At 52.5% G+C, this 13,163-nt stretch overlaps 1 protein-coding gene across 9 annotated transcripts in view; it reads left to right on the forward strand.

Annotated features, from left to right (window-relative positions):
- Window positions 1–13,163, forward strand: part of CSMD2 (CUB and Sushi multiple domains 2) — a 288,669-nt gene that overhangs the window by 209,954 nt on the left and 65,552 nt on the right. For all 9 annotated transcript variants that reach the window (XR_015808349.1, XR_015808350.1, XR_015808351.1 and 6 more), the window contains 8 exons: window positions 1,941–2,132; window positions 4,279–4,417; window positions 5,701–5,888; window positions 7,396–7,590; window positions 8,290–8,406; window positions 9,690–9,803; window positions 9,998–10,093; window positions 12,258–12,461. Coding sequence is in view for 5 of the 9 variants with exons in the window: in XM_088178517.1 (XP_088034643.1) it covers window positions 1,941–2,132; window positions 4,279–4,417; window positions 5,701–5,888; window positions 7,396–7,590; window positions 8,290–8,406; window positions 9,690–9,803; window positions 9,998–10,093; window positions 12,258–12,461 (1,245 nt within the window). In the remaining 4 variants the exon portion in view is untranslated. The remainder of the gene's footprint in view (window positions 1–1,940; window positions 2,133–4,278; window positions 4,418–5,700; window positions 5,889–7,395; window positions 7,591–8,289; window positions 8,407–9,689; window positions 9,804–9,997; window positions 10,094–12,257; window positions 12,462–13,163) is intronic.

Raw genomic sequence — 13,163 nt, forward strand, 5'->3', positions numbered from 1 at the left:
AAAATAGGGGAAAATCTCGTGTATTTTGTCCTGGCAGTGAATTCTGTGCCCTCTCTGCCCTCAGAGTGAGGAACCTGGCAGTGAGACAGAGTAGAAAACCCTGGAATACACAAAGAGAAATTCCAGCAATTTTCCACCCCACCAGGCCCCTCAAATTCACCCTGGCAGCTTCCCCCAGGTGTCCTGGGAGGGGCTGGGCCCTGAAAGCCAAATCTGTTTAAACCTCCCCAAATTGGGTCCCTTGGGATTCAGGGCACAAAAAATCTCCATGTCCTGCTCCAGTCTGGCTTTGCTGAGTCTGGCTGCTCCCACCTGAGCCCCAGCCCTGCAAACACATTCCTGTCAATTATTTCGGGTGATATGTTCCAATATTTGCAGAGGGTTCCAGGTTTGTGCAGTGGTTTTGGAGTGATAACAAACAGGGAGTGGTCTGAGTGATGATGTGACTGTCCCTGGACTGAGACACATTAAAACATCTTCCCAAATTGGTTTTTTCTTTTTTTTTTTTTTTTTGTTTGTTTTCCATAACTTGGTGTCCAGGGTGCCTTGCTTGGCTGGAGGGACAAGCCAGCATTTTGGGGAGAATTTCTGCTGGATTTCAGAGCTTTGGGGTGACCCAAAGGCAGAACTTTGTGTCACCCAGCACAGCGGTGCCATCCTGGGGTGGTTTTTTTTGCCAGATTTGTGTCTCGTCCAGCCTGGCCTGTTAACTTCCTTATCTCCAGCTGCACAGAGAGACAGGGATTTCCTCTGGCTCTTTCAAGAGCAGCTTTCTCTAAACTGCCTGGGTGTAACAGACTCTCATCAACTTAGCAGGAAATAAGCTGCTGATCTGGAGCTGGGCTTTATTGACTGCTCCTGCTCAAAGCCTTTGTTCAGCAGGTGTGACTAAGCAGCCAGACCTGAGCTCAGACCTGTCCACTTTGGGATCTCGGGAGCTTTAATGAGGTGGATAAGCTCACAAAACTCCTATTACTCCAGGATTTTCCCTGCTGGTAAATCCTTGTGGTGTTGGCAGAGCTTGAGCTCAGGCAGCAGCAGCGAAGCTTCGCCTGTCCCCAGCTCAGGGGACATCTCAGACCTCAAAGAGAGGCAGCAACAGGTCTGGAAAGGAAACAAACACGTTTCTGAAAGGTCAGGCTCGATGCTTCACGGATCTTGAGGCTAAATTTCTCTGCCACTCAGGGGAAAGTGTGGAGTGCTGGTGGCTGAGTTGATTTTGCAGCACGTGCCTGGCACAGAACTCTCCAAAAACGCCGTGCAAGATCAGTGGGTGTCTGGCCCGATGAAGCAAACAGCCATGTGCACAATTCTACATCAGAGCTGCTCCCTGGGTGCTGCTCTTGAACTTGCTGGTCCCCAGAGCCTTCCCCAGCTGGAGTGGCAGATGCTCAGAGCAAAGGGAAAGGCACTTTTTGTATGGGGGGAACGTTATGGGATGCTGAGGGAGGAGGGATGGGGAACAAGAGAGAGAAAGGACAGCAACACACACGGACTTTTTTGGGGAAAAAAAGGCCAATTTATTGTAGGGACAGCCCGGATTTAAAGTGTGTCAGTGCAGCCAGGACAGGACAGGAGCTCATGGGACAATTGGGAAAAACATCCTTGGGACAGCACCTCAGGATGTGTCCCACGGGAAAGACACCAGGGGTTAATGTTGGTGATGAATTCCACTCTGTTTGTCACCATGTTGTCACCCTGGGAGACTCCTCCCTAACTGAAGCTGCAGTCAGCTTGTCAGCCTGGGAATGGAGCTGAGAGTCAGGAGAAACCCAGGCCTGGAGAGAATTCCCAAGCTGGAATTCCCCAGCTCTATAAATGTGTGTGTCCACAAACAAGGCATGGCCTGGATGTCTGGGTATGGACAGAGCCTCGGGAGGGGCAGTGCTGGGCTGTTAAATAAACATGGATATTCAAGATGTGCTTTTGATTCCCTTCAGTCTCCACGGCCACTTCCTGCAATGACCCAGGAATTCCCCAGAACGGGAGCAGGAGTGGGGACAGCAGAGAGGCCGGGGACACCATCACCTTCCAGTGCAACCCCGGCTATGCCCTGCAAGGGCAGCCCCAGATCACCTGTGTGCAGATCCACAACAGGTTCTTCTGGCAGCCAGACCCGCCCACCTGCACAGGTACGGCCACGGGGCTGGGATCTGAATCCATGGACATGGGGCTGGGATCTGGGCACAGGGACACGGGGCTGGGATCTGGGCACAGGGACACGGGGCTGGGATCTGAATCCATGGACACGGGGCTGGGATTTGGGCACAGGGACACGGGGCTGGGATCTGGGCACAGGGACACGGGGCTGGGATCTGAATCCATGGACACGGGGCTGGGATCTGGGCACAGGGACACGGGGCTGGGATCTGGGCACAGGGACACGGGGCTGAAATCTGAATCCATGGACATGGATCCCTGTCCTGAATTCATGGACAGAGCTCTGTGATCTGAGCACATGGACACAGATCCACGTTCTGAACCCATGGACACAGATCCATGATCTGGGCACACAGACACAGATCTGTGATCTGAATTCATGGATACAAATCCCTGACCTGAATCCATGGACACAGATCTGTGATCTGAGCACGGGGACACAGATCCACGTCCTGAGCACACAGACACAAATCCCTGTCCAGGGCTCATGGACACAGATCCATGATCTAAACTCACAGACACAGATCCATGATCTAAACCCATGCACACAGATCCACGTCCTGGACCCTGCTGTAAAATTTCACTCTTCATCTTGAAAAATTAAGAAATATTTTTTAAAATATCCTTCAGGTGTCCAGAGCTGTGATTTTAAAAAGCGCTGATTTTATAATACTTCAAATTGTGTTTGATGTTTATTTTCCAGCCAATTTTAATGTGAAGTGACAAAATATTTGGAGGAATAATCAGTGAAATATCAGTAATTGGGGGAGAGGTGGGCTGGTTAGAGCTAAACTGGGAAAACTCAGTGTTAAATCTGGGGCTGATTTGGGGTATTTAGCATTTCAAACACGTTTTCCCCTCTTTGTGGCACAACTGCTGAACAATCCGGGCTGGGAGAGCCCCGGGAGGTTTGGACCATTTGAATTCTGCATCCCTCCCAACCGCAGGCAGCACTGGCTGGGTCCAGCTCCTGCTTCCAATCCTTTGGAGACTCCGGGTGGGATTTTCAAAGGAATCCGAGGGTGTTGAACACTTGTCTCCCTCAGGCTTTTCAAGCACGAGTCCTTCGATTTCAGTTTCTTCAGAGTTTTCCCCTGACGTTACAGTCTGCGAGGGGAAGGCACCCTTGGGGTTAAATTTAGGGTGAATGGGCACAGGAGAGGTGCTGCTGTGTTCATTTTTTGGGGGACTTTTCAGCCGAATTTTCCATGTCTGTGCTGTGATTTCCTGGCGTGTCCCACAGGGATAAAAGGTCTCCGTGCCTGAGTCTGGGCTTGGTTGAAGAAATTGCTTTAAAGCTTTGGAGAAGGGTCTCTAATCTCTATTTGGGTATTTCCAGACCAGCCCCACTGGGTTTTACACGATATTTGTCTTGATATTTTTCTTGATATTTTTCTTGATATTTTTCTTGATATTTTTCTTGATCAAAGCCCACAGTGCAATCCCTTGTGCTTGCTCCTTCATGGAAGATCCTTCCAAGATTTATCCCATCATTTCTGTCCCATCCCAGCTCGTCAGACCCCCCCCTTCCTCTCACCCCACCCCAAATGTGTGAGGGTTGATCTGGACAATCTCAGAGCATCGACCCTCACGAGGATCCTGCAGAAAAAAAGCTGACAGGAAAAAAAAAATATCAGTCATGTTTTGCCACAGTGGGAAACACGAGCAGGCACTTTGAGCCTTAAAAAAAAAAAAAAAAAAAAAAGTAATAATTGATTTTTCAATCAGCTCGGCATTTAATGTGCTGGGAAGTGGAGTAAACACAACCAAAGCCATTTAGACCCAGATGTGTTTGCACCTCGTTACAAGCAAACAGGCCTTGACAGGGAGCTCCATAAATGCAGCAGAAAAGTGGAAAATTTCCCTCTCTCTCCTGCTGGCTGATGGATTTTTTTGAAGGGTGTGGTGGCATCCAGAGCCCCTGTGGAATGACAGAGCCACCACAACCTCGTGTCACACGTGAGCCTCAGGGTCACTTCCCACCAAAATATATAAAATAGAGGATTCTGTGCTGTTTTAATCTATCACATCTCTGTCTTTATTTCCATTCCTGCTTCCCGTTTGCTGCTTTGGAACTCTCTCTGCTCCCAATCCTGACCCTTGGCTGGTTTTCCACAGCTCCCTGTGGTGGGATCCTGACAGGTCCAGCTGGGGTGATCCTGTCCCCACAGTATCCCGAGCCATATCCCCCAGGGAAGGAGTGTGACTGGAAGCTGACAGTGTCCCCTGACTATGTCATTGCCCTGGTGTTCAACGTGTGAGTACCTGTTGCAGTTTGCTTCTCATTAATGGTATATTCTCTTATTGCCCAATTAATGCTTCAATTCAAAATTTTACCCTCCCACCCAGCTTGGCAATCGATCCTGAATTCCCTGTCGGTCCTGCTTTTGTGCCAGCCCCCTGCTCAGAATTCCCCTTTGGAAATTCCCTCAAACTCATTAATCCATGGGACCCAGTTTTCCCTCCCTGCCTCCCTCCTTGGACAATGCCTTTGTGAACCCTCCCCTCTACCAGAATTTCTCCAATTTTCTAGGAATTTGTGCCCTCCTCTTGAACCTCCCCCTTATTTAAGTTATTGCACTTCTGCCATTTTTGTGTTTTGCCCCCCGGATTCCCCAAAGTAATAAATCCCACGGGTTTGGTGCCATGGCCCTGGGGACACAGAGCAGGGAGGGATGGTCTGGGTGTGGGTCCTGAACTCTGGGAAGGAACCAACCCAGAACTGATGGAATTGTCCCATTCCCATGGATAATCTGGGAACAGGGTGGGAGATCCTCATATTGCAGCTGCAGCTCCTCTTGGATACAGAAAACATGATCTGGGTGTGATGTCCTGAACTCTGAGAAAGGACCCAAAACTGATGGAACTGTCCCATTCCCATGGATAATCTGTTCCCAGAATTTTTTTGAGGGGAGATCCTCATATTCCAGCTGCAGCTCCTCTTTGACACACAGAATCTGATTTCAGGGTGTGATGTCCTGAACTCTGGGAAGGAACCAACCCAAAATTGATGGAACTGTCCCATTCCCATGGATAATCTGTTCCCAGATTTTTTTTTGGGGGGGGGGAAATATCCTCATATTGCAGCTGCAGCTCCTCGTGGATGCACAGAATCTGGTCCAGCCCAGGAATCCCTGCAGCAGCTCTGGCTCGGGCTCTGTCCCCTGACTCCATCCCCACTCCTGGATTCCCCCCTTTCCTCCTTCCAGGGGGAATTCTGGTGTTTTTCCACCCCCAAAGCAGAGGGTGGAGAAAAGGAGGGACGGATTCCCTCTCACCCAAAGCAGTGTGGGGAGGGAGAGGGAGGTGAAGAGGAATGGAAACAGGAAAAGAGGAAAAGTGGTGCTCAAAGTGTCCAGAAGGGCTGGAGGCAGGAATATCCTCTGCCTGGCAGGATTTTGGAGCAGGAGCAGCTGCCAGCAATGTCCTGCTTGTGCACAACTTTGGAACAATCAATCCCTGCCCTGAGGTTCCACATCCCAGGATCTCCACCCCGAGCTCTCCAGGGACGTGTCCCTACCCCAAACTTTGCTTTTGCAGCTTCAGCCTGGAGCCTGGCTACGATTTCCTGCACATTTACGATGGGCCTGACTCCCTGAGCCCCCTGATCGGGAGTTTTTACGGCTCCCAGCTCCCAGAGAGGATCGAGAGCAGCAGCAACAATCTTTTCCTGGCGTTCCGGAGCGACGCCTCCGTCAGCAACGCCGGCTTCGTCATCGAGTACACAGGTGAGGGCTGGCAGCACACCTGGCCCAGGTGTGCCCACCTGGCGCGTTCCCTGAGTTTATTCCCAGGTTATTCCTCTTTGGAACAAGTGGGAGAGGCTGTGGATGCTGTGGGGAACTCTCCCAAGGGGAATTCTGGTGTTTTGTGCCCCCAAAGCTGAAGGTGGAGAGAGGAAGGGAAGGGATCCCTCTCGCCCAAAGCACTGGGAGGTGAGGAGGGATGGAGTGAAACAGGAAAAGTGGTGCTCAAAGTGTCCAAAATTTGTGCATCAAGACCCCAGTGAGCCCAGGAGAACCCAGGATTTCAGGATTTAAAGGTTGAGGATACAAATGTGTGATGGGCAGTCTGTGGCTCCCAAAACAGGGAATTGGTGCTGTGGGAAAAAAAAAAATCCCATCTTTTTGTGCCCCATTCACCTGGATCACCTGGTGCAGCTGCTGTGGACAGGAAACCACGGCACCATCTGATTTTTCATGCAGAGAAGCAAAAGCAAGACCTGTGGGCTTTACAGTTTCCTGTTTCTCCTTCCACACCTTCCCCAAAATCTGAGAGCCCCTGATTTAATGCTTAAGCACACTTGAATTGTTCCCAGAGCCACTGCTCTCAGAAAAGCCCTTGTCTTTAATGAGCAATTTCCAAATGACAAAAGAGCAGGATTAATCAAAGCCTCTAATTATATTGCAGGCAGGAAAAAAAAAAAAAATAAGAGAAAGGAAAAGAAAAACACCAAAGAAATAAAAGGTGTTAGAAGAAGGAAAGAAATATCTGAGTCCTGACAGCTCTGTAGTGTTCCCTGGAATTTTTATAAGGAAATGGGATTTTAAATGCAGATAATTTTTCACTCTCTACCTGCCAGGAGGGTGGAGCAAGGGAACAGGGACAGGATGAGAGGGAACAGCCTCAGGTTGTGCCAGAGAAATTCCACCAGCAGGAATTTCTGCATGGGGAGGGTGGTCAGGGATTGGAAGGGGTGGAATCCTCATCCTTGGAGGTGACCAAGGAATAAATAAAAGAATTCCCAGACTGGTTTGGGTTGGAAAGGACCTTAAAACTGCAGCTTCCACTGTCCCAGATTGCTCCAAGTTCCATCCAGCCTGGCCTTGGACACTTCCAGGGGTGGGGAATTATTTTTCTGTGCCAAGGCTTCCCCATCTCAAATATGATTTGTCCTCGTGGCACTCAGTGCTCTGGGCTGGTGACAAAGTGGGGATGGGTCACAGCTTGGACTCGATGATCCTGAAGGGATTTTCCAGCCTCAGCAATCCTGGGGTTGTGTGAAATGCAAGTTTTGCCTCACTGCTTGGGTTTTGGGTGCCTGTGTGGGAGCTGGAGCCTCCCTCCTCCCAGTGCTCCACAGGAGGGTCGGGAGCAAAATCCAAACCAAATCCCAAATCCAACCCCTGCAAATGGTGCCGTGCCTTGTGAAAAATCCCACCAATTCCCAGCTTAAAAAAAAAAAACCTCCCGTGTGTCAGAGGAGTAAAAACCCCGGGAATTCTTTCCCTGCAGAGAACCCCCGGGAGTCCTGCTTTGACCCGGGGTCCATCAAGAACGGCACCAGGGTGGGCACGGACCTGAAGCTGGGCTCCACCATCACCTTCTACTGTGACGGGGGCTACGACATCGAGGGCGGCCCCACCCTCACCTGCGTCATGGGAGGGGATGGGAAACCCACCTGGAACAAAGCTCGCCCCACCTGTACAGGTAAATCCCGTGGGAAAGGGCGGGGGGAGGGATCTGCCCCTTGGAGAAATGGGTGTTGATTTAGAGGGGTTTTCTCCGTGTTCCATCATTATTTGTTGGGGTTTTACAGGAATTATTTGCCATCATTTATCAGGGGTTTAACAGCTCTTCTTTTAGCAGGAGGAGGTGATTTCTGGGAGTTTTCTTGAGGTTTCTTTGGAGGGAGATGGGAAACTGGACACGGCTGGCACAGGGCAGGAGTCAGGAATCCACTTAGACCCTGCCTAAACCTGATCCTTGCTAATCCAAACCCCCAGTCTTGGGTGTTCCTGAGCAGGGGCAGAGCTCAGTGATAAAACAAAGGAGGTTTTTTAGGGTTTCTCCGTGGTTTTGTTTCCTGACTTCATGGTTTGCAGTCAGACTTGAGCTGAGAAGGGAATCAAGAGGCAGCTGGTGGGGGGAAGGAGTGAAATCCCTAATTTGGGAAGGCTCTGGCAGGGAAAACTGAGGAAAGGTGGGAAAAGGAGCTCATCCCGAGCTGTGAGGTGGGGAACAGTGCAAACCCCACATTAATGGCGTGGTTGGAGCCAACGTGAGCTCAGGGTGGGATAAACCTGATTTCCCCAATGAGAACTTTCAGGGAGCAGCACCTGGAGCAGGGAATGGTGGCTGGGGACATTTCCAGGCTCCAGGGATGCTCCACAATCCTTTTCCTTGCAGCTCCCTGTGGAGGGCAGTACACGGGCTCGGATGGAGTCGTCCTGTCCCCAAATTATCCCCAAAACTACACCAGTGGCCAGGTGTGCCTGTACTCCATCGTCGTGCCCAAGGACTACGGTACCCGGCTTGGAATTTTTATGGCATTCTCTTCTTGCAGCTCTCATTTGCTGGGGTTTTAATTAGAATTTTTTTTATAAGTGCATCAAGAGCTGGAGATGAGGCAGATGGGAGAGTAACAAGTGGTGCTGTTGGGTGCTCTTTGTGCTGGAGTCGGAGAAAATTCTGGATTTGTCCAGGGTTTTGTCCAAAGTTCAACCCGACAGGAGCCAATTACAGCTAATTAACAATTATTGTCCCTCGGTGGCATTCTGCACCTCGTGTTCTGTAGGCAGGGAGAGGGGATGAGTCACAGAAATCTCCCAGTGGGCTGGGAATCAGTGGGAAAACGTGGCAGTAAATTTTGGGGGGGATAATTAAAGGGCTCCCATTTTTCCAGGCTGTCACTCAGGCCTCGTCCCTGCCTGGAATAAAGGCAGCTGAAACACGGGACAAAAGCTGTGCTGGGAAAATAAATCCCAGTTTGGGATGCTGGGAAAATAAATCCCAGTTTGGGATGCTGGGAAAATAGATCCCAGTTTGGGATGCTGGGAAAATAGATCCCAGTTTGGGATGCTGGGGGTCCTGTGCAGGGCCAGGGGTTGGACTCGAGGGTCCTTGGGGTCTGTTTCAGCTCAGGGGGTTCTGTGAGTCCATGAAAATGCCTTGGCTGCATGGCCTGGCTGTGTAGGGTGGTGGTAGGGACAGCAGTGGGGACACCAGTGGGGTGATGGTGGGGACAGCAATGGGACAGCAGTGGGGACAGCAATGGGATGGCAGTGGGGACAGCAATGGGATGGCAGTGGGGACAGCAGTGGGATGGCAGGAGGATGGCAGGGGGATGGGAGGGGGACAGCAGTGTGGGGACAATGGTGACAGCAGTGTGGTGACACTGGGGACATTGGTGTGATGGCACTGGGTACAGCAGTGTGGGGACAATGGGGACAGCAGTGTGGTGACACTGAGAATAGCAGTGGGATGACAGGGGGACAACAGTGTGGGGGACAGTGTGATGACCATGGGGACAGCAATGGGGCACAGTGTGATGATGCTCTGGTCAGTGGGGTGACCCTGGGTACAGAAGTGGGGTGACAATGGTGACAGCAGTGTGGTGACACTGAGGATAACAGTGGGATGACAGGGGGACAGCAGTGTGGGGCACAGTGTGATGATGCTCTGGACAGTGTGGTGACAATGGTGACAGCAGTGTGGTGACACTGGGGACAGCAGTGTGGTGACCCTGGGGACAGCAGTGGCCGGTCCCAGCCCGCTCCCTGTCCCTGTCCCCGTCCCTGTCCCCGCAGTGCTCTTCGGGCAGTTCGCCTTTTTCCAGACAGCTCTCAATGACGTGGTGGAGGTGCACGATGGCCCCACGCAGCACTCGAGGCTGCTCAGCTCCCTCTCGGGCTCTCACTCAGGTAGGGAACTGTCCCTGTCCCCGTCCCTGTCCCCGTCCCTGTCCCCGTCCCTGTCCCTGTCCCCGTCCCTGTCCCCGTCCCTGCTGGGGAAGGCAGCTCTGTCACAGCTGACAGCCACACCTGCTCCCTGTGTCCTGGGAGTGTCACCCATCCCTCACCTCTGTCTCTCCCGTTTTTCCCTCCTCCCCATTCAGGGGAATCTTTGCCGTTGGCCACCACCAACCAGATCCTCATCAAGTTCAGCTCCAAGGGTCAATCCACAGCCAAAGGATTCCATTTTGTCTACCAAGGTGAGTTCAGGTGTGTTCTGGAATGTCCTCGGGTCACTCCCTGAGTGTCCTGAGCTGCTTTTGGTGTCTGGGGGTTCTGAGCAGGGAATATCCCAGGGAATTGGGATTCCTTTGGGGGCAGAGCTCTGGCAGGGCTGTCTGGCTGCTCTGGGTATTTCGTATTCCCCCTTTTCATTCCCGCTCAGCCTGAACCCTGCACATCCCAGGATTAGCATCAGCCCCATGCTGATGTCATGCCCGGAGTCACACAGGGAATTTGGAGATTTATCCCGCAGCAATTCTTCCCAGTGGCGTTTTTAGCACTTTGCTGGGTGTAAGCAGCTGAAACCCCCGTCTGGCAGCTCAGAAATCCTCCCTCTGTGCGTGTCACAGGCTCGGGGCTGTCACACTCCTGCCCCTTGATCCTCTCAGTAACAGCTTTGTGCTGCTCTGGGCGAGAACAACTCGGGGATTTTATGGGAGTAAATAGCAAATGATGCACGGAACGGTGGGAGAACAGAAGGGATTTCTCACCCACGTGCTCCCTGGAGTTATCTGTGGGAACATCCAGGCTTGTGCTGCAAAGAGGGGACAGACACTGGCATGACCTGAGCCCTCTCCAGGGGTGAAGCAAAGCGTGGTTTGGATTTTGGAGTAGTTGGAGATCCCTTCTCTCGAATTCCTGCCTAACGAGTGTGAAACAGCCGTGGTTGTGATTGTAATCTTCAAAGAGCTCAGCAGAGCAAAGGTTTTGATGAAAGCAGGGAAGGTTTCCTCCTCCCTCCTGCAAGAGCTGCATGGGAAGCAAGAGGAAAAGGGCAAGGCAGCCCTGATTTGGATCTGCCCGGCCAGACTCTAATTAGCTAAACACTCATAAATTTAAAGCAACTCAGAGGAAAATATTAATTGAATTTTTACTCGGCAATAGACCTGGTTTTTTGATGAGTTTTTCCCCCTCACTTATCTGCCAGACTCATTCCTGTCTTTAATTCCAAGTACTCAACAGGAATATCAACAATTTCAGCACCTTCACGACTTAAAGCCCCCTTTTCTCTCTTTTCCCAAGAAAATTTTTTCCAATTGCTGTTCCTTCAGGGAGCTGAGGAACCCAGAGAGTTCCCCACAGGGGCTCCTGAATTGGGTGACAAAACAACTTTTTGGGAAGCCACTGCCAAATCCTTTGGTTTCCCTGGGTAAAAACAACCTTTTAATGTGGGGAAAGTTCTCAGGAGGGAGGCAGCAGGGAGGGTTCTGGACGTCCGAGCTGTTTTTATTTCAGATCTTGAGTAATTAAATCATTAAGGTTGGAAAAAAAACCTCCAAGATTGAAATTTTCTTTCTCTCCTCAGTGCTCGTGCTTGGATTCAGCTCATCTTTGGGGTTTAGGTGCTTTGGGATTTAGCAATGATCAGTCAATGGTCGTGCTTGGATTCAGGCATTCTTTAGGATTTAGATACTTTGGGGTTTAAGAGTAATCACTCAATGGTCATGCCTGGATTAAGCCAATCTTTGGGATTTAGGTAAAATCAGTCAATGTTTGGATTCAGCTCCTCTCTGGGGCTTAGGAATCATCAATGGTCATGCTTGGATTCAGCCCCACACTGGGATTTAGGTACTTTGGGGTTTAGGAGTGATCAGGTAATGATCATATTTGCATTCAGCCCCTCTTTGTGGTTTAGGTACTTTGGGGTTTTAGGTACAGTCAGACAGTGGTCGTGTCTGGATTCAGCCCCTCTGGAATTTTGGTATAATCAGTCAATGGTCATGTTTGGATTCAGCCCTGATACTTTAGGGTTTTAGGTACAATCAGTCAACAGCCAAATTTACATTCAACACCTCTTTGGGGTTTAGGTACAATCAGTCAATGGCCAAGTTTGGGTTCAGCCTTTCCTTGGGGTTTAGGCACAATCAGTCACTGGTCATGTTTGGTTTCAGCCCCAATATTTTAGGGTTTTAGGTGCAATCAGTCACTGGTCACGTTTGGTTTCAGCCCTGATACTTTGGGATTTAGGCACAATCAGTCAACAGCGAAGTTCGCATTCCTCCCAAACACTTTATTTAGGGTTTCAGACACCGTCAACAACCAAACTTGCATTCAGCCCCTCCTGGTGGTTTAAACACATCGGGATTTCAGTGTAGAACCACCACCTGTCCTGCCGGCCTGACTGTGCCGTGTGCCCCGCAGCCGTGCCCCGCACCAGCGCCACGCAGTGCAGCTCGGTGCCGGAGCCGCGCCACGGGCGCCGCCTGGGCAGCGACTTCGCCGTGGGCGCCCTGGTGCGCTTCGAGTGCAGCCCTGGCTACGGCCTGCACGGCTCCCCTGCCATCCAGTGCCTGGCCATGCCCGGGGCCCTGGCACAGTGGAACTCCTCCGTCCCCACCTGCGTGGGTAGGTGGCGCTGGGGGCTGTGGGGTGGGCGGCACCGGGGGCTGTAGGGTTGGGTGGCACTGGGGGCTCCAGGGTGGATGGCCCCGGGGAGTCTGGGGTGGGTGGCACTGGGGGCTCCGGGGTAGGTGGCACTGGGGGCTCCGGAGTGGGGGCTGCGGGGTGGGTGGCACTGGGGCTGCGGGGTGGGTGGCACCGGGGAATCTGGGGTGGGTGGCGCTGGGGGCTCCGGGGTGGGTGGCGCTGGGGGCTGTGGGGTGGGTGGCACTGGGGGCGGTGGGGTGGGTGGCACCGGGGGTGGGTGGCACTGGAGCTGAGGGGTGGGTGGCACTGGAGGCTGAGGGATGGGTGGCACCGGGGGCTCTGGGGTGGATGGTGCCGGGGGCTGTGGGATGGGTGGCACTGGGGGGTCTGGGGTGGGTGGCACTGGGGGCTGCCGGGTGGGTGGCGCTGGGGGCTCCGGGATGGGTGGCACTGGGGGCTGTGGGGTGGGTGGTACTGGGGGCTGCCGGGTGGGGGCTGCAGGGTGGGTGGCACTGGGGGCGGTGGGGTGGGTGGCACCGGGGGCGAGTGGCACTGGGGGCTCTGGGGTGGGTGGTGCTGGGAGCTGTGGGGTGGTGGCACTGGGGGCTCCGGGGTGGGGGCTGGGTGGGGGGTGGGTGGCCCCGGGGGCTGTGGGATGGGTGGCACTGGGGGCTGCGGGGT

This window comes from Sturnus vulgaris, chromosome 24 (genome assembly GCF_052056855.1).
Source record: "Sturnus vulgaris isolate bStuVul1 chromosome 24, bStuVul1.hap1, whole genome shotgun sequence".
Lineage (NCBI taxonomy): Eukaryota > Metazoa > Chordata > Aves > Passeriformes > Sturnidae > Sturnus > Sturnus vulgaris.